The following is a 21,612-nucleotide window of genomic DNA, read 5'->3' as shown; positions in this document are numbered from 1 at the left end:
GGGGAAGCTGGCCAAGAATATAAAGAAGGACAGTAGAAGCTTCTTGAGGTACGTTAAAAGAAAAAGATTAGTAAAGACAAATGTGGGTCCGTTGAAGGCAGAAACAGGTGAAATTATTATGGGGAACAAGGAAATGGCAGAAGAGTTGAGCAGGTACTTTGGATCTGTCTTCACAAACAATCTCCCAGATGTACTAGAGGACAGAGGATCTAGGGAGACAGAGGAACTGAAAGAAATTTGCATTAGACAAGAAATAGTATTGGGTAGACTGATGGGACTGAAGGTTGATAAATCCCCAGGGGCTGATGGTCTGCATCCCAGGATACTCAAGGAGGTGGCTCTAGAAATCATGGACGCATTGGTGATCATTTTCCAATGTTCTATAGATTCAGGATCAGTTCCTGAAGAAAGGAGCGAGAGAGAAAACGGGGAATTACAGACCAGTTAGCCTGACATCGGTGGCGGGGAAGATGCTGGAGTCAATTATTAAAGAGGTAATAATGGTGCATTTGGATAGCAGTAAAAGGATAAGTCCAGGTCAGCATGGATTTATGAAAGGGAAAGGCCTGGTGCTGGGGCTGCAACTATTTATTGAATTGAATTGAATTGAATACATTTTATTAGCCAAGTATGTATACATACAAGGAATTTGCCTTGGTGCTTTGCTCACAAGTAACAACACGACATACAGTAAACAATTACGAATTTACAATTTATAATATAGATAAGGTGGTCAAAAAGGCTTTTGGCATTTTGGCCTTCATCAGTCAGAGTATTGAGTATACAAGTTCGGTGGTCATGTTGCAGTTGTATAAGACGTTGGTGAGACCGCATTTAGAATATTGTGTTCAGTTCTGGGCACCATGTTATAGGAAAGATATTGTCAAGCTTGAAAGGGTTCAGAAAAGATTTACGAGGATGTTGCCAGGACTAGAGGGTGTGAGCTATTTGGAGAGGTTAAGTAGGCTGGGTCTCGTACGTACAGGGCCTGATGGTCTGCATCCCAGGGTACTTAAGGAGAAGCTCTAGAAATCGTGGACACATTGGTGATCATTTTCCAATGTTCAATAGATTCAGGATCAGTTCCTGTGGATTGGAGGATAGCTAATGTTATCCCACTTTTCAAGAAAGAAGCGAGAGAGAAAACAGGGAATTACAGACCAGTTAGCCTGACATCAGCGATGGGGAAGATGCTGGAGTCAATTATTAAATAAGTCATAATGGCAAATTTGGATAGCAGTAAAAGGATTGGTTCAAGTCAGCATGGATTTATGAAAGGGAAATCCTGCTTGACTAATCTTCTGGAATATTTTGAGGATGTGACAAGTAAAATGGATGATGGAGAGCCAGTGGATGTAGTGTATCTAGACTTTCTGAAAGCCTTTGATAAGATTATTGGGCAAAATAATCGGGAGATTATTGGGCAAAATTAGAGCACATGGTATTGGGGGTATTGACATGGTAGAGAATTCGTTGGCAGACAGGAAGCAAAGAGTAGGAACAAACGGGTCCTTTTAAGAATGGCAGGCAGTGGCGAGTGGAGTGTCGCAAGGCTCGGTGTTGGGGCCGCAACTATTTACAATATATATTAATGATTTGGATGATGGAATTAAAAGTAACACTAGTAAATTTGCAGATGACACAAAGCTGGCTGGCAGTGTGAACTGCAAAGAGGATTAGGATGTTGCAGGGTGACTTGGACAGGTTGAGTGAGTGGACAGATGCATGGCAGATGCAGTATAATATAGATAAATGTGAGGTTATCCACTTTGGCGGCAAAAATAAGGAGGCAGATTATTAGCTCAATGGTGTCAGATTAGGTAAAAGGGAAGTGCAACGAGACCTGGGTGTCCTTGTACACCAGCCACTGAAAGTAAATATGTAGGTACAGCAGGAAGTGAAGAAAGCTAATGGCATGTTGGCCTTCATAACAAGAGGATTTGAGTATAGGAGTAAAGAGGTTCTTCTGCAGTTGTACAGGGCCCTGGTAAGACCACATCTGGAGTATTGTGTACAGTTTTGGTCTCCTAATTTGAGGAAGGACATCCCTTGTAATTGAGGCAGTGCAGCGTAGGTTCACGAGATTGATCCCTGGGATGGCGGGACTGTCATATGAGGAAAGATTGAAAAGACTGGGCTTGTATTCACTGGAGTTTAGAAGGATGAGAGGGGATCTTATAGAAACGTAAAAAGTTATAAAAGGACTGGAGAAGCTAGATGCAGGAAAAATGTTCCCAATGTTGGGGGAGTCCAGAACCAGGGGCCACAGTCTAAGAATAAAGGGGAGGCTATTTAAAACTGAGGTGAGAAGAAACTTTTCACCCAGAGAGTTGTGAATTTGTGGAATTCTCTGCCACAGAGGGCAGTGGAGGCCAATTCACAGGATGAATTTAAAAGAGAGTTAGATAGAGCTTTGGGGCTGGTGGAATCAAGGGATACGGGGAGAAGGCAGGCACAGGTTACTGATTGTGGATGATCAGCCATGATCACAATGAATGGCGGTGCTGGCTTGAAGGACCAAATAGCCTCTTCCTGCACCTATTTTCCAGGTATCTATATAAACTAAATATTAACTGCCGCTCCTGCACCTTCTGATGGGAGAGATCGGCTGCAGCCATTGACAGCTGGGAACATTATTACTAGGGGTGGCACAGAAGTACAACAGAGACCCAGACATGTTCCTGACCTCAGGTGCCATCAGTGTGATGTTTGCATGTTCTCCCTCTAACCCGTGTGGGATTTCATCGGGTGCTCCGGTTTCCTCCCACATCCCAAAGATGTCTGAGTTTGGAGGTTAAAACGTAATAAAAAGGAACTGCAGATGCTGGTTTACATGAAAGATAGATACAACGTACTGGAGTAACTCAGCGGGTCAGACAGCGTCTCTGGAGAAAATGGATAGGTGACATTTAGGGTCAGAACCCTTCCTCAGACTGATCAGTCCCATTCCAAAATGTCACCTATCCATTTTCTCCAGAGATGCTGCCTGGCCCACTGAATTACTCCAGGAGTTTCTGTTTATCTCGGGTTTGTAGGTGAATTGGCCTCTGTAAATTGTATAGGGAGTGGATGTGAAAATGTGATAACATACAGCTGTTGTGAACAGGTTACAGCCCACAACCTACAAGCTTGGCAACTAACCCATCAACGTTGAAGTCCAACTCATTTTTATATATCATAAAAGCAGAGGTCCCAGCACAGATCCCTGTGGAACACCACTGGTCACAGAGCTCGCGCCTGAATAATGCCCTTCCACACAACCCTCAGCAAGCCATTCGACCAAGTCGCTGTGAGTCCCGTGAATCTTAATCTCTGGATCAGCCTCCCATGTGTGGCCTTGTCAATGCTGTGCTGCGATCCATGTAGAATGACTCACCTTCTCAGTCACAGCGCGGGCACACTCGATCAGCTCCCTCTTGGTGAAGCTGTCAGTGGGGCTGATCTGAACGGCCCCGGCCTTCTGCACCAGGTAGATGCACCCGTGGCCCAGGTCCTGAACCCGCGTCTTAATCTGGAACCCAATCTGCACAGAGAACAGGAGCAGGTCATTCCTGAATGTTCTGAGCATTGACCTTCCCTCTTGGTACACAACCCATGGAGAGGGAGTCTCCGCTACAATCACTACCTCTTCTAAATGATAAATAACAAGATTTTAAACAAGATTTGTTCCGGTCTTTTGCTCCTGAGTTTACCCTCCATGGCTTGGGAATTCCAAGCCTGTGTGGTAGATCAGGACCTGCCTGCTGGGACCACAACTGCCCCTGCAGTTGGGAAAGAGAGTTTCCCAGTACATCCTCAGGGAATTCAGGATCTACAGTAAATGGAGGCTTGTGGTAGAACATAGAACAGTGCAGCACAGAGTGTAGCACAGGAACAGGCTCTTCGGCCCACAATGCCCATGCTGTACGTGATGCCAAGTTACTCTACTCTCCTCCGCCTGCTCGTGATCCACGTGCCTCCATTCCCTTGTGTCAGGTAGGGTGGTGACCCAGGGAGTGGGCTGTGGACACCGCGAGCTCCGACACGCACAGCGCCGCGCGGCAGGTTGGTGGCATTGGCAGGGACCGGCGTTGGCAGGGACCGGCGTTGGCAGGGACATGCGTTGGCAGGGACCGGCATTGGCAGGGACATGCGTTGGCAGGTTGGTGGCATTGGCAGGGTCCGGCGTTGGCAGGGACCGGCGTTGGCAGGGACCGGCGTCGGCAGGTTGGCACCCCGCGGCAGGGACCGGCATTGGCAGGGATTGGTATTGGCAAGGACGTGCATTGGCTGGGACTGGCATTGGCAAGTTGGCGCCCCGCGGCAGGGTCCGGCATTGGCAGGTTGGCACCCCGCGGCAGAGACCGGCGTTGGCAGGGACCGGCGTTGGCAGGTTGGCAGGGACTGGCGTACCTCCTGACTGTCGGCAGTGGCAGTGGCAAGCCGCCCCTGGTAGGCCAAGTGGCTGTAGTCAGTGGTCACCTGCGAGGCCAGGCCGCCCAGCTCCTCGGGGCACGTCACCGACTTGGTCATCTGTAGAGAGAACACAGTCAGACAGGGACCGCACTGGAGACAGCTCCACGACGTGGGCCAGTGGGCTGTGAGGCAGTCAGACAGCAGGCTGCCATGTGGCCCCATTGTCCATCACTGTCCATGCCAGCAGTACACCAGCTGCCGCTGCAGCTGAAGGTAGACTCGTGCCCCCACTAGATTCCCCATGCAGGCTGGTGCATGCCAGTGTGTGCGTGTGTGCATATGTGTGCGTATATGTGTGTGTGTGTGTGTGCGTGTGTGCGTGTATATGTATGTGTGTGTGTTGTGCGCGTGTGTTTGTGTGTGCGTATATGTGCGTGTGTGTGTGTGCGCGTGTGTTTGTGTGTGCGTGTATATGTATGTGTGTGTGTTGTGCGCGTGTGTTTGTGTGTGTGTGCGTGTTTGTGTGCATGTGCGTGTGTGTTTGTGTGTGTGTGCGCGTGTATATATGTATGTGTGTGTGTGTTGTGTGTGTGTGTTGTGTGTGTGTGTGTTGTGCACATGTGTGTGGTCATGGGTGACTGTAATGCTGTGTACACGTCTGTTTTTGGATTATACACACGTGTGCTGTTGATGGTGATGGGCGGGACGTTGTGGAGGTGGCATACACATACCATGGCCAGTCACCCCTTGCTCTCACTCACCATCTCCTGAGCAGTAACTGCGATGGCCTTGGAGTATTTCACCATCGTGGTCTGGTAGTCAACAAAACTGCCTTCTGGTTCTGGAGGGGTGCCATCATCCAGCTGGCAAAGAGGAAAGATGGAAGATGCATCACTGCCAGTCCGGGCACCACCGACAGGGAGTGGTGGCTGCATGGAACGAGCTGCCACAGCTGGGAATTGGGGCAGGGACTATCACAGCATTCACAAGACATTTGGACAGGTGCATTGATAGCAAAGGTGCAGAGGGATATGGACCAAATGAGGTCAAAGAGGATTAACGTAGATGGGGCATCTTGGTTGACATGTTGGGTGAAGGGCCTGTCCAACATGGGTGAAGGGCCTGTACTCACATGGGTGAAGGGCCTGTACCACATGGGTGAAGGTCTGTACCACATGTTGGGTGAAGGGCATGTACTCACATGTTGGGCCTGTACTCACATGTTGGGTGAAGGGCCTGTACTCACATGTTGGGCCTGTACTCACATGTTGGGTGAAGGGCCTGTACTCACATGTTGGGTGAAGGATCTGTACTCACATGTTGGGCCTGTACTCACATGTTGGGCCTGTACTCACATGTTGGGCCTGTACTCACATGTTGGGCCTGTACTCACATGTTGGGCTTGTACTCACATGTTGGGCCTGTACTCTCATGTTGGGTGAAGAGCCTGTACTCACATGTTGGGCCTGTACCCACATGTTGGATGAAGGGCCTGTACCCACATGTTGGGTGAAGAGCCTGTACCCACATGTTGGGTGATGGGCCTATACCGTGCTGTATGACTCTGTCACCATCCAGCAATAATTAACTCATAAAGGGTGTGGGACTAACCTGTGAGTTTAGTGACAGGGTCTAAAGGAACTGACTGTCAGAGAGTCACACAATGTAGAAACAGGCCCTTTGGCCCAATTTGCCCACACCGGCCAACATGTCCAATCTACACTAGTCCCACCTGCCTGCGTTTGGCCCATATCCTGTCCTATCCATGTACCTGTTAAAATGTTTCTTATACGTTGCGATAGTCCCTGCCTCAACTACTTCATAGAGTCATAGAGTGATACAGTGTGGAAACAGGCCCTTCGGCCCAACTCGCCCACACCGGCCAACAATGTCCCAGCTACATTAGTCCCACTTGCCTGCGCTTGGTCCATATCCCTCCAAACCTATCCTATCCATGTACCTGTCTCACTGTTTCTTAAACGACGGGATAGTCCCAGCCTCAACTACTTCCTCTGGCAGCTTGTTCCATACACCCACCACCCTTTGTGTGAAAAAGGTACCCCTCAGATTCCTATTAAATCTTTTCCCCCTTCACCTTGAACCCATGTCGTCTGGTCCTCAATTCCCCTACTCTGGGCAAGAGATTCTGTGCATCTACCCGATCTATTCCTCTCATGACCATAGACACCTCCAGAAGATCCCCCTCATCCTCCAGCGCTCCATGGAATAGAGACCCAGCCTACTCAACCTGTTCCTACAGCTCACACCCTCTAGTCCTTGCAACATCCTCGTAAATCACAATAAATGGTAGGCCTCTGGGTAGTGTTGTAGAGCAGAGGGATCTAGGAGTATAGGTGCATGGTTCCTTGAAGGTTGAATCGCAGGTAGATAAGGTGGTGAAAAGAGCTCTTGGCACTTTGGCCTTCATCAGTCCGAGTATTGAGTATAGAAGTTGGGAGGTCAAGTTGCAGTTGTATAAGACGTTGGTGAGACCGCATTTAGAATATTGTGTTCAGTTCTGGGCACCATGTTATAGGAATGATGTTGTCAAGCTTGAAAAGGTTCAAAAAAGATTTACGAGGATGTTGCCAGGACTAGAGGGTGTGAGTTATAGGGAGAGGTTGAGTAGGCTGGGTCTCTATTCCATGGAGTGTAGGAGGATGAGGGGAGATCTTATAGAGGTGGATAAGATCATGAGAGGAATAGATGCACAGAATCTCTTGCCCAGAGTAGGGGAATCGAGGACCAGAGGACATAGGTTCAAGGTGAAGGGGAAAAGATTTAATAGGAATCCCAGGGGTAACTTTTTCACACAGAGGATGGTGGGTGTATGGAACAAGCTGCCAGAGGAGGTAGTTGAGACTGGGACTATCTCATCGTTTAAGAAACAGTTAGACAGGTGCATGGATAGGACAGGTTTGGAGGGATATGGACCAAACGCGGGCAGGTTGGACATGTGTGGCTGGGACATTGTTGGCCGGCATGGGCCAGTAGGGCCGAAGGGCCTGTTCCCACACTGTTTCACTCTAGCTTGGAACGCGATACATAACTCCCTCACTACCTTCACTTTCTGCACTGTGGCTCAGAGAAGGTCTCTGCACCAGTCTGGATGGAGATCAACCACAACAGACATCAGCGCTCAGATAATGGAGCATTAACACATTAAGGACCACATAACTCACTGGCAGCAGAGAACTGGAACCTGACCACGGGTGCTGAATGTGTCAGTTTGCAAGTTCTCCCTGTGACCACGAGTCTCGTCTAAGTGTTCCGCTTTCCTCCTACGTCCCAAACACATGCAGGCGTATAGGTTGATGGGCCTTTGTAAATCGCCCCTCACGTGTCGGGAGTGGATGAAAAAGTGGGATAACAGAACAGGTGTGAACAGGATCGCTGGTCGGTGTGGACTCGGTGGGCCGAAGGGCCTGTTTCCATGCTGTAGATCTAATTTGTTTCATTGGGTTGTTTAAATTAATACTGACTAGCTAATTAATTTATTGCATCGTATGGAAGGCGCATTCCCAATCTCGTTGTACCCCTGTACAATGACAATAAAGATATATTGTATTGTATTTTATTGTAAACTAAACTAAACCCTCTCTCCAGCCTCCCCCTCTGCCGTGAACTCCCCATCTGTCCTATCCACCTGCCTTATTCCTCCTCTTCCCCATTCAATCCATATTCCCAATCCTTCATTTCTCATGTGGAGTTCACCTGTTCCAACCTCCCCCCACCACCCCCACCCTGTAACCGCCAGCCCATCGGTAACCCTGCTGAGACTCCCACCAGCCCTGTATCACCCACCCACCAGCCCTGTATCACCCACCCACCCACCCTGTATCACCCACCCACCAGCCCTGTATCACCCACCCACCAGCCCTGTATCACCCACCCACCAGCCCTGTATCACCCACGCACCCACCCTGAATCACCCACCCACCAGCCTGTATCACCCACCAGCCCTGTATCACCCACCCACCAGCCCTGTATCACCCACCCACCAGCCCTGTATCACCCACCAGCCCTGTATCACCCACCAGCCCTGTATCACCCACCAGCCCTGTATCACCCACCAGCCCTGTATCACCCACCAGCCCTGAATCACCCACCCACCAGCCTGTATCACCCACCCACCAGCCTGTATCACCCACCAGCCCTGTATCACCCACCCACCAGCCCTGTATCACCCACCCACCAGCCCTGTATCACCCACCCACCAGCCCTGTATCACCCACCAGCCCTGTATCACCCACCAGCCCTGTATCACCCACCAGCCCTGTATCACTTCTGATTTAACATTCTCATGCTCGTTTTGAAACTGCTCGTCCCTCCACCGTGAACCATCTCCAAATCTCGCCGGTGGTCCACTGCCGGCATTCAGCAGCACCCACGCTGCACCCTGCTCAGCCTCGTGCTGTTCCCTTCCTCTCTGTGTGCCCACCAACGTGATCTGCTTAGCAACCATTGCCCCACCAACCTCTGGCAGGCTGCTGCCAAAGCCTTCGTCTGTGGCCAAGGGTGGCACGGTGGCACAGCAGTAGAGTTGATGCCTGACAGCGTTATAGACCCGGGTTCCATCGTGACTACGGTTTGTACGTTACCCCCGTGACCGCATGCTCCGGTTTCCTCCCACACTCCAAAGACATACAGGTTGTAGGCTAATTGGCTTTGGTCAAAATTGTAACTTGTCCCCAGTGCGTGCAGGATAGTGTTAGTGTGCGGGGATCATAGTCGTTGTGGAATCAGTGGGCTGAAGGGCCTGCTTCAGCCTGTATCTCTAAACTAAACTAAAACTGTTCAAGATAATCCTGTGAAGCACACATTGCATCAAAGACACGTGTAAATGTAAAGACAAGGAGAATGTGACAGGAAGGAACCTCAGATGCTGGTTGACACCGAAGATAGACACCAAATGCTGGAGTAACTCAGCGGGTCAGGCAGCATCTGTGGAGAACATGGATAGGTGACGTTTCACAGAGTGCTGGAGTAACTCAGCGGGTCAGGCAGCATCTGTGGAGAACATGGATAGGTGACGTTTCACAGAGTGCTGGAGTAACTCAGCGGGACAGGCAACATCTGTGGAGAGAAGGAACTGGTGACGTTTTGGGTCGAGACCCTTCTTCAGACCGTTTGGATGTGCCACTTGGCGGGTGGTCCTTGGTGAGGGGACTTACCCTGTTCATGGCCTCAGCGATGGCATCCACCATGCCACCCACCATGCCAATGTCACTGGCCGCCTCATTCAGCGTCACCATCATATCATCCACGGCCTCCTTCATCAGCTGTGTTGCCTCCATGATGGCGTCGTGCGTGTGTGAAGCCTGCGGAGTGGGCGAAGGGTAGAGACGCCATTAGCTGCATACCCCAGCACGTCAACCCCTCACCCACTCAACCTCATGCACGGACGCAAGACTAGGCCCCTGTCTCCCCAAGGACCCTGCTCCCAGCACCTGGGGTCCAACCAAGGGGGGAGGTGTTGAAGAGTGAGTGGGACTAGTGGAGGTGGGGCATGTTGAGCAAGGGGAAGCTGGGCCAGGGGCCCTGTCCACACTGTCTGCCTCTGAGTGATCAGAGTCTGGTCATTCGGTGTTGCCTCATCACACGCCACTCCCAGTCCATTGGAAACACAATCAATGATGGACAAGGGTTGGGTCCACAATGGGTCCACCTGCTCCCAACGATCCCCAAACACAACGTGCTGGAGGAACTCAGCGGCTCAGACCGTGTCAGGGGAGGGAATGGACGGCTGATGCTTTACGTTGAGACCCTTATCCAGACAGTTTCCTGCACCTCCAAATAGCCACGGTTGCTGGGGGACTTCTCACCAGTGGAGTCCTCTTCCCATCAACGATATTAACAGTAGATTAACATAGACAATACCAATCTGCTGGAGGATGGAGCATGTGTGTGGGACACAGACACTGCTGGGCCCGCTGCCTTCCTCCAGCAAGTTGTGTTTACACCACATTCCAGCATCTGCAGCCTTGTATCTCCAGGCTCTAAACACTATTGACTGCGCGGCACGGTGGCGCAGCGGTAGAGTTGCTGCCTCACAGCACCAGAGAAAACTGGTTGGCAGACAGGAAGCGAAGAGTAGGAGTAGACGGGTCCTTTTCAGAATGGCAGGCAGTGGCGAGTGGAGTGCCGCAAGGCTCGGTGTTGGGGCCGCAACTATTTACAATATATATTAATGATTTGGATGATGGAATTAGAAGTAACACTAGCAAGTTTGCGGATGACACAAAGCTGGGTGGCAGTGTGAACTGTGAAGAGGATGTTAAGAGGTTGCAGGGTGACCTGGACAGGTTGGGTGAGTGGGCAGATGCGTGGCAGATGCAGTATAATATAGATAAATGTGAGGTTATCCACTTTGGCGGCAAAAGTAAGGATTATTATCTCAACTGTGTCAGATTAGGTAAGGGGGAAGTGCAATGAGACCTGGGTGTCCTTGTACACCAGTCACTGAAAGCGTGCAGGTACAGCAGGCAGTGAAGAAAGCTAATGGCATGTTGGCCTTCATAACGAGAGGATTTGAGTACAAGAGCAAAGAAGTCCTCTAGTTGTATCGGGCCCTGGTGAGACTACATCTGGAGTATTGTGTGCAGTTTTGGTCTCCTAATTTGAGGAAGGACGTCCTTGCTATTGAGGCAGTGCAGCGTAGGTTCACGAGGTTAATCCCTGGGATGGAGGGACTGCCATATGAGGAAAGATTGAAAAGAATGGGCTTGTATTCACTGGAGTTAAAAAGGATGAGAGGGGATCTTATAGAGACGTATAAAATTATAAAAGGACTGGACAAGCTAGATGCAGGAAAAATGTTCCCGATGTTAGGGGAGTCCAGAACCAGGGGACACAGTCTAAGAATAAAGGGGAGGCCATTTAAAACTGAGGTGAGATGAAACTTTTTCACCAAGAAAGTTGTGAATTTGCTGAGACCACGGTGCCACTGGTAGATGCTGATGGGGAGGTGGGATGTGGCCCTGGGAGAGGCTCCACCTCTGTCAATGATCCAGAGACAAGTTCTGCAGGGACAGTGAATGAGAGGGCAGAGGGTGCTGGGCATACCGGCAGCATTAGGAGCATTAGCAGCATTGTGCAGCTATTTGCACCTGTTGCCAATGTGTGTTTGAATCTCATTTCTCTGCCAGCTGGAACTGAGCTGGGACAGGAAGAATCACATTACTGAGCTATTGTGCCTATTGACAGCCCAGCTTACTGCTGGCAGTGTGACCAGTGTAGTTCACACATGCTGACAATAGCTCATCCACAACCTAATCCTGGAGTAATGTGAGGCGTCGATCACTTGGCACCGTCTGAGACCAGCGTTGGCACCGGGCGTGCTGGATCTGCACACGGGCACAGCGCCAGGCTGCTGCCCACTCACGCACGCACACACGCACAGGGCAGTGTCTGTGCACACACGCCACACACACGGCACGGTACACACACGGCACACACATGGCACGGTACACACACGGCACGGTACACACACGGCACGGTACACACATGGCACAGTACACACACGCCACGCACACGGCACGGTACACACACGTCTCACACATGCCACACACAGCACGGTACACACACGTCTCACACACATGGCACGGTACACACACGCCACACACACGTCACGGTACACACACGTCACACACATGGTACAGGCATACCCACCGTGCTGGATCTGCACACGGGCACAGCGCCAGGCTGCTGCCCACTCACGCACGCACAGGGCAGTGTCTGTTCCAGGACCAAGGGCAGTGGCCCCAACATGGGACCTCCCCTGGGACCCCCACAACACGGGGCATCACGGGCCCAGCATGGTACACACACGCCACACACCCGGCACAGTACGCACATGCCACACACACGGTACACACACGTCACACATGGCTCGGCACACATGACACACACATGGCACAATACACACACGGCACAGTACACACACGGCACGCTACACACCCGTCACACACACGGTACACACGTCACGGCACAGACACATCACACACATGGCACGGTACACACACGTCACACACGTCACAGCAAGCACGGCACGGTACACACATGTCTCACACACGGTTCACACACACGGCACACATGGCACGGTACACACACATGATACACACATGTTTCACACATACGGCACAGCACAGACGTCATACACACGGCATGGTACACACACATCATGGTACAAACGAATCACACACATGGTACAGGCATGCCACACACATGTCACAGACACGTCACACACACGGCATGTTACAGGCACGACACGTACCCAACTTGGGTTTTTTTCGTGAGAAATGGAGCCTTACAAATCTGAGCTCTTTTTGAAGTGGTCACCACGGGGATTGATGAGGGCAGAGCAGTGGGTGTTGGCCACACGGGCATTACCAGCCAAGGGCTTTGAAGGATAGTCATATAGAATCACGCAGCGTGGAAACAGGCCCTGCGACCCAACCTGCCCTCACCTGCCAGCATGTCCCCTCTGTGTGAGTGTACAAACTGTGCACAGCTGTCACACTGAGATCAGTGCCACACTGCCACACTGAGAGCTCAGTGCCACTCTGCCACGCTGAGAGCTCAGTGCCACACTGTCACACTGAGATCAGTGCCACACTGCCACACTGAGCCCCAGCGCCTGGTCGTCCACACTGCCACACTGAGAGCTCTGCGCTGGTCGCCCACACTGCCACACTGCCACACTGAGGGCTCAGTGCCACGCTGCTACACTGAGCTCAGCGCTGGTTGTCCATGCTGCCACGTGTTGGCGGCTGGCCTACAGCGGGTGATGCGCTGATGTCCCGTGCTGCGCCCTACCTTCGGGTTGCCTCCGCCCTCCTTGGCTGCGTAGAGCATTTGCAGCGCCGACTCGGCCAGCGTCTTGGTCTGGTCCAGCACCGTCATCTGCTGCTGGTGGTCCAGCACTTTGGACGCCACGCCCACCGACGCCAACGTCAACGGCTCAAAGTAGCTGGCCAGCTGCGTGACCTGTGGTGAGGGGAGAGCACAGGGGGGTCACACAGGGGGTCACACAGCACAGGGGGGTCACACGGCACAGGGGGGTCACACGGCACAGGGGGGTCACACGGCACAGGGGGGTCACACGGCACAGGGGGGTCACACGGCACACAGGGGGCACACAGCACAGGGGGCACACAGCACAGGGGGCACACAGCACAGGGGGGTCACACAGGGTGGTCACACGGCACAGGGGGGTCACACAGGGTGGTCACACGGCACAGGGGGGTCACACAGGGTGGTCACACGGCACAGGGGGGTCACACAGGGGGGTCACACGGCACAGGGGGGTCACATGGCACAGGGGTCACACGGCACAGGGGGTCACACAGCACAGGGGGGTCACATGGCACATAGGGGGCACACAGCACAGGGGGGTCACACGGCACAGGGGGCACACAGCACAGGGGGGTCACACGGCACACAGGGGTCACACGGCACAGGGGGTCACACGGCACAGGGGGGTCACACAGGGGGGTCACATGGCACAGGGGGGTCACACAGGGGGGTCACATGGCACATAGGGGGCACACAGCACAGGGGGGTCACCCGGCACACAGGGGTCACACGGCACAGGGGGGTCACACAGCACAGGGGGGTCACACGGCACACAGGAGTCACACGGCACAGGGGGTCACACAGCACAGGGGGGTCACACAGGGGGGTCACATGGCACAGGGGGGTCACACAGGGGGGTCACATGGCACATAGGGGGCACACAGCACAGGGGGGTCACACAGCACAGGGGGGTCACACAGCACAGGGGGGTCACACAGCACAGGGGGGTCACACGGCACAGGGGGGTCACACAGCACAGGGGGGTCACACAGCACAGGGGAGTCACACGGCACAGGGGGCACACAGCACAGGGGGGCACACAGCACAGGGGGGTCACACGGCACACAGAGGGCACACAGCACAGGGGGGTCACATGGCACACAGGGGGCACACAGCACAGGGGGTCACACGTCACTGCGGGGGTCATACGGCACAGGGGGGTCACACGGCACGCAGGGGTCACACAGCACGCAGGGGTCACACATCAACACGCGCACTACCTTGTGTCCCAGCTGAGCCGCCTCCCCTCGTGCGGCTGTGGTGATCGGGTCAATCAGGTGGCCAATCTCCTGCACCGTGGAACTCATCTGTTCCTGCAGAGCCTGCAGCAAGAACACAGGGGGGTGGGTGTGTGGGTATGTGTGTGTCGGTGTGTGCGTGTGTGTGTGTGTGGGTATGTGTGTGTGTGTGTGTGGGTATGTGTGTGTGTGTGTGTGGGTATGTGTGTGTGTGTGTGTGGGTATGTGTGTGTGTGTGTGTGTGGGTCGGTGTGTGGGTATGTGTGTGTCGGTGTGTGCGTGTGTGTGTGTGTGGGTATGTGTGGGTATGTGTGGGTATGTGTGTGTGTGTGTGTGGGTATGTGTGTGTGTGTGGGTATGTGTGTGTGTGTGTGTGTGGGTCGGTGTGTGGGTATGTGTGGGTATGTGTGGGTCGGTGTGTGTGTGTGGGTATGTGTGTGTGTGGGTATGTGTGTGTGTGTGTGGGTATGTGTGTGTGTGTGTGTGCGTGTGTGTGTGTGTGTATGTGTGTGTGTGTGTGTGGGTATGTGTGTGTGTGTGCATGTGCGTGTGTGTGGGTATGTGTGTGTGTGTGTGTGCGTGTGCGTGTGTGTGGGTATGTGTGTGCTTGTGAGTGGTGAGTGGTGGGTGTGTGGAACAGGCTGCCGGAGGAGGTAGATGGTGCAGTTGAATAACACCATTAAAGGGACATTTGGACAGGTACATGGATGGGACAGGTTGGGAGGGATATGGGCCAAGCAAGGGCAGGTGGGACGAGTGTAGATGGGGCATGTTGGTCGGCATGGGTAAGAGTATAGACACAAAAAGCTGGAGTAACTCAGCGGGACAGGCAGCATCTCTGGGGAGAAGGAATGGGTGACGTTTCGGGTCGAGATCCCTCCTCAGACCTTCTCCAAAGATGTTACTCCAGCTTTTTGTGTCTACGTTCGGTTTAAACCAGCATCTGCAGTTCCTTCCGACACATGGGTAACAGGGGGTTGGTTGGAGTCCCCAGGGTCTCAGCGGCAGTGAACAACGAGCAGACCCCTGACTTTACCTCCAGGGAGATGTCGTCTCTGGTGGGCAGGTCCTGTCTGACCGCTGCCAGCGAGGCTTGTTCAATCTCCCGGATACACTTATTAATGTTGTCGATGGAACAGTCACATTCCCGCTGGCCTGGAGCCTTGTCCCTGCAGAGCAACAAGTGGTCACACACACAGTACACCATTCACACTCTGACAAGCATCTTCTACAGCAGGCAAGGCATAGACACCAGAGACAGCAGATACTGGAACCTGGAGCAACAACAATCAACTCAGCAGGTCAGGCAGCATCTGCATAGTTCATAGGTTCTAGGAGCAGAATTAGGCCATTCGGCCCATTAAGTCTACTCCACCATTCAATCATGGCTGATTTATCTTTCCCTCTCAACCCCATTCTCCTGCCTTCTCCCATAACCCATGACATAAGGGAGATGGGCAGGTAGGAGTTTTGGGTCAGGATCTAACATCTACCTGCCAAGATTGTCAAAGGCAAATCAAATGATGCTTGGTTTAACACCAACAATGTTGCTGCGGGAGGAGGATAGTGGCAACAATCATTCATTGGCCATTGCAAGAAGATGAAGCCTATAAAATCTCCAAATGTCAGAGAGTGAATAGTGAGCGGCCTGGATAAAGTGGATGTGGAGAGGATGTTTCCACTGGTGGGAGAGTCTAGGACTAGAGGACACAGCCTCAGAATAAAAGTACGCACCTTTGGAAAGGAGATGAGGAGGAATTTCTTTAGTTAAAGGGTGATGAATCTGTGGGATTCATTGCCACAGATGGCTGTGGAGGCCAAGTCAGTGGAGATTGAGAGGTTCTTGATTAGTACGGGTGTCAGGGGTTATGGGGAGAAGGCAGGAGAATGGGATTGAGAGGGAAAGATAGATCAACCATGATTGAATGGCAGACACAAAATGCTGGAGTAACTCAGCGGGTCAGGCAGCATCTCAGGAGAGAATGACCCTACTCTTCAGAAGGGTCTCGACCCGAAAAGTCACCCATTCCTTCTCTCCTGAGATGCTGCCTGACCAACTAAGCTACTCCAGCAGTTTGTGTCTACCTTCAATTTGAACCACCATCTGCAGTTATTTTCCTACACATGATTGAATGGCAGAGTAGACTTGATGGGCCGAATGGCCTAATTCTGCTCCTGGATCTGATGAACATGAACATGGACCAGGAGAATAAAGGCTTGAACTTGCCCACTAAACATTCCAGCACTGCCACACCGTACTAGATGCAGACTGCTGTTTCCGTTCCTGTGTGAGAAGTGGTGGTTGTGCATCAGTCTCTGCTGATGGGCTGAGCTGCTGCCCAGAACCATTGGACAGTTACTACACAATGGCTGGTTTGCTGAGCACTTTGGAGGGGGACTGACAGCCACCACATTGCTCTGGCTGGTGACCTGGTCAGAGAGGGCAATAAAAGGACTGGCCAAGCTAGATGCAGGAAAGATGTTCCCAATGTTGGGGGAGTCCAGAACCAGGGGCCACAGTCTGAGAATAAAAGGGAGGCCATTTAAAACTGAGGGGAGAAAAACTTTTTCACCCAGAGAGTTGTGAATTTGTGGAATTCTGCCACAGAGGGCAGTGGAGGCCAAATCACTGGATGGATTTAAGAGAGAGTTAGATAGAGCTCTAGGGGCTAATGGAATCAAGGGATATGGGGAGAAGGCAGGCACGGGTTACTGATTGTGGATGATCAGCCATGATCACAATGAATGGCGGTGCTGGCTCAAAGGGCCGAATGGCCTCCTCCTGCACCTATTTTCGATGTTTCTATGTCCGTGTTTAAAAGCAGGGTTTACTTTCCACAGGGCGTAGCAAGACAGGTTAGTTATTACCACGATTGAGCCAGTTTACACTCACATTCACTGACACAAGGTGTTCAAACCAGGTTGTTTAATGAACTGAAATGGAGTTCTCTGTTGCCTCAGTGTGACTGTGTCCAGTTCACCTGCTCAGCTCGCATGGGGTGATGTGGCCCCACATGCTAGCTCCTGCCCCAGTCCATCTCACCTCTCTCTTGCAGAAGCCTATTAACCTAAAAATCTGCACGTCTTTGGAGGGTGGGAGAAATCCGGAGCACTCGGAGAAAACCCACGCGGTCACGGGGAGAACGTACAAACTCCGTACAGACAGCACCCATTGTGAGGATTGAACTTAGGTCTCTGGAGCTGTAAGGCAGCAACTCTACTGCTGCGCCGGCCTGCTTGACGCTGAGCTGCTCCAGTGACCATCTGCAGGGGCTTGGCTTTGCCAATGTAGAGCAGGTGATCGTCAGCCAGATGTTAGCCACCTTGTTCCCCAGTCATGGGCATCACATTGACAGGGCAGGTTGGTGGGCAGCACCATCAGGATGCTGCCTCACCATGGAAACACAAGGAACTGCAGGTGCTGGAGTCCTGAGTAAAACACAAGTGCTGCAGGAATTCAGCGGGTTAGGCAGCATCTGTGGAGGGAGTGGACAGGCGATGTATCTGATGGGGAACCTTCTTCAGGCACAGCTGGGCTGCCTGGTTTCTCCAGCATTAGTAACTCTCTGCTTCCTCAGCTTGCTTCTCCCCAGATACCCCATCCGACACAACCTCACTCCATCAGCTCAGCTGCTATTCTCTCCAAACAGCTTCTGGAATCTCTCCGTTTCTTAAGGTCATAAGTGATAGGAGCAGAAGTAGGCCATTCAGCCCATCAAGTCTACTCTGCCATTCAATCATAGAGTCATAGAGTGACACAGTGTGGAAATAGGCCCTTCGGCCCAACTTGCCCACACTGGCCAACATGTCACAGCTACACTAGTCCCACCTGCCTGCGCTTGGTCCATATCCCTCCAAACCGGTCCTATCCATGTACCTGATAAACTATTTCTTAAATGTTGGGATAGTCCCAGCCTCAACTACCTCCTCTGGCAGCTTGTTCCATACACCCACCACCCTTTGTGTGAAAACTTTACCCCTCAGATTCCTATTAAATCTTTTCCCCTTTCACCTTGAACCCATGTCCTCTGGTCCTCGATTCCCCTACTCTGGGCAAGAGACTCTGTGCATCTACTCGATCTATTCCTCTAGTCCAACCTATTCCAATCATGGTTGATCTATCTCTCCGTCCCAACCCCATTCTCCTGCCTTCTACCCATAACCCCTGACACCTGCACTAATCAAGAATCTATCTATCTCTGCCTTACAAATATCCATTGACTTGGCCTCCACAGCCTTCTGTGGCAAAGAATTCCACAAATTCATCACCCTCTGACTAAAGAAATTCCCCCACACTTTGCTCCACTATATTCCATCTGCCACTTCTCCGCCCACTCTTCCAACCTACCCATGTCCTTCTGCAGAGTCCCTGCTTTCTCTGCACTACCTGCCCCTCCACCTATTTCCGTGTCATTCGCAAACTTGGCCACAAATTCTTCAATCCCCACGTCCAAATTATTCATATAAAGCGTGGAGTAGCGGCCCAGGACTGACCCCTGCGGGACTCCGCTAGTCACTGGCAGCCACCCAGACAAAGCCCCCTTTATTGCCACTCTTTGCCTCCTGCCATCCAGCCAACCTGCTACCCAGGTTCAATCTCATGGGCGGCACGGTGGCGCAGCAGTTGAGATGCTGCCTGACAGCTCCAGAGACCCAGGTTCAATCGTGACTATGGATGCTGTCTATATGGAGTTTGCACGTTCTCCCTGTGACCTGCGTGGGGTTTCTCCGGGTGCTCTGGTTTCCTCCCACATTCAATGGTGTCAGGTTAGGTAAGGGGGAAGTGCAGCGAGACCTGGGTGAAAGTTGGCATGCAGGTACAGCAGGCAGTGAAGAATACTAAAATAATGGCGACTAGACTAAATAAGTGTATAGAATCCATTATCCATACGGATCAGACCGGGTTCATCCCCAATAGGTTCTCTTTCTTTAATGTTAGAAGAGTAATGAACATTATGTATCACAAATTCGACAGTTCTTCCAAACAAGCCATTCTGTGTTTAGACGCAGAAAAAGCTTTCGATCAGGTTGAGTGGGGATATTTACTCAGAGTGCTGGAAGAGTTTGGTCTTGGTGCCTCTTTTATTTCCTGGGTACGTCTAATATATGCTCATCCCACCGCTTCCATACTCACAAACCAGGATAGGTCACCCCCTTTTGCCCTTCAGAGGGGTACGCAACAGGGCTGCCCCCTCTCGCCACTCCTCTTCGTGTTAGCCATTGAGCCGCTGGCAATCGGCATAAAACCGATAATACTGGGTGGGGTGGAACATAAGATTTCGCTTTATGCGGATGATATTGCCATCTTTGTATCTGACCCTGAACATTCTGTCCCTTACCTATTCCAGCTTATTAATTCCTTTGGCGAGGTCTCAGGTTACACTATAAACTGGCAGAAGAGTGAACTTATATCGATAACAGCAGAATTAGACCCTGTATTCTTAGCCAACATGCAGTTTAAAACAAATCCGGACAGTATAAAATATCTGGGCATTAAAATATCTAAAAACCCCAAGACCCTTTTTAAAATTAACTTTACCGAAAGGTTGAACAAACTAAAGGAGAACATAGAGAAATGGAGAACGTTGCCTATTTCCTTGATTGGCCGCGTGAACGCAGTAAAGATGGTCTCCCTGCCGAGATTTCTGTATTTATTTCAGAATGTCCCTGTTTTTATCCCCAAATCCTACTTTAAGTTAATCGATTCTATCATTATGCCATTTATTTGGGGATATAAAGCACACAGGATCTCAAAAGCTTATCTTCAAAAAACGAGGGAACATGGGGGACTGGGTTACCGTGCTTTTTATATTACTATTGGGCGGCCAATGTTAGAGTCATGGTATACTGGCAGTATGCATGTGAACGGGGAGTTGGATATGACCTGCCACCTTGGCTGGCGATTGAAAAAAGCTTAACCCCAAAAACTTCTCTCCCTGCTCTCCTTTTTTCATTACCCAGATCTCTCACCTCTCTTAGAGAGGATCACTTCACTCTGTCCAATGCTCAGAGAATATGGCACCAAATTAGGAAAGCTTATGAGCTTCCGAATACGTCAATGCACGCCCCAATCTGGCATAACCACGCTTTCCCCCCATCATTTACAGACACAGCGTTCAGAGAATGGAGCTGTAAAGGGATAGTTACAATAAAAGATCTTTACATAAATAGACACTTTGCATCATTTGATCAGCTACAATCCAAGTTCTCATTGCCCAAAACTCAATTCTTCAGGTATCATATCATATCATATATCTACAGCCGGAAACAGGCCTTTTCGGCCCTCCAAGTCCGTGCCGCCCAGTGATCCCACTATCCTACACCCACTAGGGACAATTTTTACATTTACCCAGCCAATTAACCTACATACCTGTACTTACAGCTGAGAAATTATGTTCGACAAAACAATTCGCTTTTTGAGTCCCTGCCCGAAGACGACTCGTTGTCCAAAATTTTGTTGGGTCCCCCGGAAGCAAAGAACCTAATCTCATCTTTTGTAGGTATCTTTTCAAACAAACTAGATAAATCTACTTTAAAAATAAAACAAACCTGGGAAGAAGACCTTAACATTGAAATTGATGACGATGTCTGGAAGGAAGTACTGAAAAGTATAAAATCCTGTTCTATTAATTCTAGGCTACAACTGATTCAATTCAAGGTTATACACAGATTACACTGCTCTAAGGTTAAGCTGCATAAAATCTTTCCTGATCTCTCACCTTTGTGTAATAGATGCAAGACCGCTGAGGGTACACACGCTCACCACTTTTGGACTTGTCCAAAACTTCACAACTTTTGGTGTCTTTTATTTCAAAGGTACTCCACTGTTTTAAACGTCACTTTAACTCCAGACCCTGAAACTGCTCTATTCGGGTATTCCACAACGTTTGAGAAGCTAGACCATAATGCTCGCACAATCTTGGTTTATGGTATGGTAATTGCCAACAGATGTATTTTGAAACTATGGAAATCAGACTCTGCTCCTCAGTTTGAGACTTGGTTAAGAGAATTAATGGGCATCTTACACGTAGAGAGGTTGAGATATGAATTGTCTGGCAACCCTCAAAAGTTCTTCAACATATGGAACCCAGTGCTGCAGCATATTAAGGACAAGTAAAACTAT

At 51.0% G+C, this 21,612-nt stretch overlaps 1 protein-coding gene across 2 annotated transcripts in view; it reads right to left on the bottom strand.

Moving 5' to 3' along the window:
* The window catches only part of LOC144610992 (talin-2), a 183,798-nt gene that overhangs the window by 57,983 nt on the left and 104,203 nt on the right, over nt 1-21,612 (bottom strand). For both annotated transcript variants that reach the window (XM_078430074.1, XM_078430075.1), the window contains 7 exons: nt 15,526-15,658; nt 14,472-14,573; nt 13,213-13,383; nt 9,570-9,716; nt 5,157-5,258; nt 4,393-4,512; nt 3,377-3,523 (listed from right to left, as the gene is read on the bottom strand). In XM_078430074.1, coding sequence (XP_078286200.1) covers nt 3,377-3,523; nt 4,393-4,512; nt 5,157-5,258; nt 9,570-9,716; nt 13,213-13,383; nt 14,472-14,573; nt 15,526-15,658 — 922 coding nt within the window. The remainder of the gene's footprint in view (nt 1-3,376; nt 3,524-4,392; nt 4,513-5,156; nt 5,259-9,569; nt 9,717-13,212; nt 13,384-14,471; nt 14,574-15,525; nt 15,659-21,612) is intronic.

This window comes from Rhinoraja longicauda, chromosome 38 (assembly GCF_053455715.1).
Source record: "Rhinoraja longicauda isolate Sanriku21f chromosome 38, sRhiLon1.1, whole genome shotgun sequence".
NCBI classification, from domain to species: domain Eukaryota; kingdom Metazoa; phylum Chordata; class Chondrichthyes; order Rajiformes; family Arhynchobatidae; genus Rhinoraja; species Rhinoraja longicauda.
This window is presented reverse-complemented; position numbering and strand designations above follow the sequence as displayed.